The following is a 1,964-nucleotide window of genomic DNA, read 5'->3' on the forward strand; positions in this document are numbered from 1 at the left end:
AGAAAAGACTCAGTCTCTGCCAGAATTGGTTCTTCATTGCTGTTATTTATTAGCGCGAGTTATCGCCGAATTGGCGGCACAATCGAGCGGAAATGAAGATGAATTGCAAGCAGCTTGCGGTAGACTCATGTATACAACACCTTCAAGATTTACGAGAACAAATCAGTCAAGATCATGGAATACGGGTAATGGTTCTCCAGATGCTATTTGCTTTTCCGTCGATAGACCAGGCATTCTTATAGCGGGTGTTGGTATCTATGGAGGTGCAGGAGTATATGATTATGAATTGGAATTGTTAGATGATGTAAGTAATTTTATACATATATATATATATATATATATATATATATTCCACACACACACACACACACACATACATAAAATAATAATAATTTAATCGCGTTTCATTGTGGGTTGCGCGACAATGGGCGTATTCATGGACTCAATAATAGAATGAGCTTTCGCTATTATTGTTGTACCTTTTAGTATTGGTGTATTCTTTTAGATTGTCCAATTAGAATTTTATATCAATTAGAATACATCATTGCTTACTCAACTATTCAGTCTGCTGAACGCAGCCAATGCGTGTATTCAGAATGACATATTCCGTTAGATTCTAAAATATAAATCAATCAAATAAAAGAGCACACTGAGCGCTAAAACGTGATTTACAATGGCTGCGTTCAGCAGAACGTTTATTTAGCAATGTAGGAGTTTTCTTTACGCTGATTGGGTTATGTTTTTAAATCAAGACGAATGGTCCTATCTCAACAGAGAATCATAAAACAATTATAAAATTGTTGTGTTGACACAGCCAATAAGTTGCAAACACTCAGTCGCCTGTCACAATGCTCCGCAACAGCCAATCAAAAACGTCAATAATAATTAGTGATGCTTCTGATTGGCTGTCGTGAGCATTGCAACGGTATGTTGTCAATTTATTGTAGACCATGCTTTAGTGGTCTACAATAAATTAATAAAATCAACCAACTACAATCAAGCATTCCTCTGTTCGATTGTAATTGGTTGGTTTTTATATTCTATTTTATATCCGATTTAAACCTCGGTGAAAACTAGGCCAGTGAGAGGATTCTGAATTCACGTACTGCGACTACTCACAGTATTCACTATTGCGAGATTTAGTTGGATAAGTTGGATTCAGTTTTGAACCGGCGGCCTGATCACCGATCGCGTGATACTTCTAACATGGGCGACAACGTGGTAGCCGATATGCAAAATCTGACCTTGACGGAGGATAAGGCATGAATCTCCCAACTTTACATACGACTTGTACTTCTCACGTTTTTTGAATATCGTTAAACTATGCAAACGAGTTTACGTTTTCACATTTGTAGGACTGTTTATAGTGGTACTAAGTGGACACATGTTCGGGTTGGTTAAGATGTTTTTTTCTTGTCTGTTTGATTCCCTTTTATGCTATTATTATGCTGTAGCTCTTAAATTCATTGTTACTCTATTGTCTAACAATAAAATTATGTTAGAACATGTCTTTTGTTTGTAACATGTAACCAACCATTGACGTCAAGATCGATAATCTGACGTAACCTATGAGCATTGTTTCACGCCAAGTGTCGCCTGATGTATAACATCATACGCTCATCTGACACGCAACAATCCTTCGCGTCATTGAAAATTGTCATTCAAATTCGAACGGTTTTTTATTTCAAATACTTTGTTTTCAGGCGAAATCAATGAAGGCACTGAAAAAGAAACATGCTCCAATAGAGAAATCTGTATTGGAACTTAATCCTTGGCCCTCCTATATTCAGGTAAACTTCATTAATAAAGTAATTATTAAAATTAATATATCAAAAGTTTAAATACTTTTAAGCTTTCTAATATAATTAATTAATTTAATTTTTTAATTTTTTTAATTGTAATACTTGTCTATGCATGTAAATAAATAAATAAAATAAATTTAAGAAATATAAACATAAATATAT

The 1,964-nt window shown here is 34.4% G+C and overlaps 1 protein-coding gene across 2 annotated transcripts in view; it reads left to right on the forward strand.

Moving 5' to 3' along the window:
* The first annotated feature begins 1,137 nt into the window (after window positions 1–1,137).
* The window catches only part of LOC108692746 (threonine--tRNA ligase, cytoplasmic), a 3,339-nt gene continuing 2,512 nt past the window's right edge, over window positions 1,138–1,964 (forward strand). The window contains exons 1-2 of one of the 2 annotated variants that reach the window (XM_018201156.1): window positions 1,138–1,260; window positions 1,704–1,790. In XM_018201156.1, the coding sequence (XP_018056645.1) occupies window positions 1,207–1,260; window positions 1,704–1,790 (141 nt within the window). In that variant the 5' untranslated portion in view covers window positions 1,138–1,206. Of the gene's footprint in view, window positions 1,393–1,703; window positions 1,791–1,964 lie in introns of both variants that reach the window. The other variant, XM_018201155.1, reaches the window with a different exon arrangement.

Source organism: Atta colombica, unplaced genomic scaffold, assembly GCF_001594045.1.
Source record: "Atta colombica isolate Treedump-2 unplaced genomic scaffold, Acol1.0 scaffold82, whole genome shotgun sequence".
NCBI classification, from domain to species: Eukaryota; Metazoa; Arthropoda; class Insecta; order Hymenoptera; family Formicidae; genus Atta; species Atta colombica.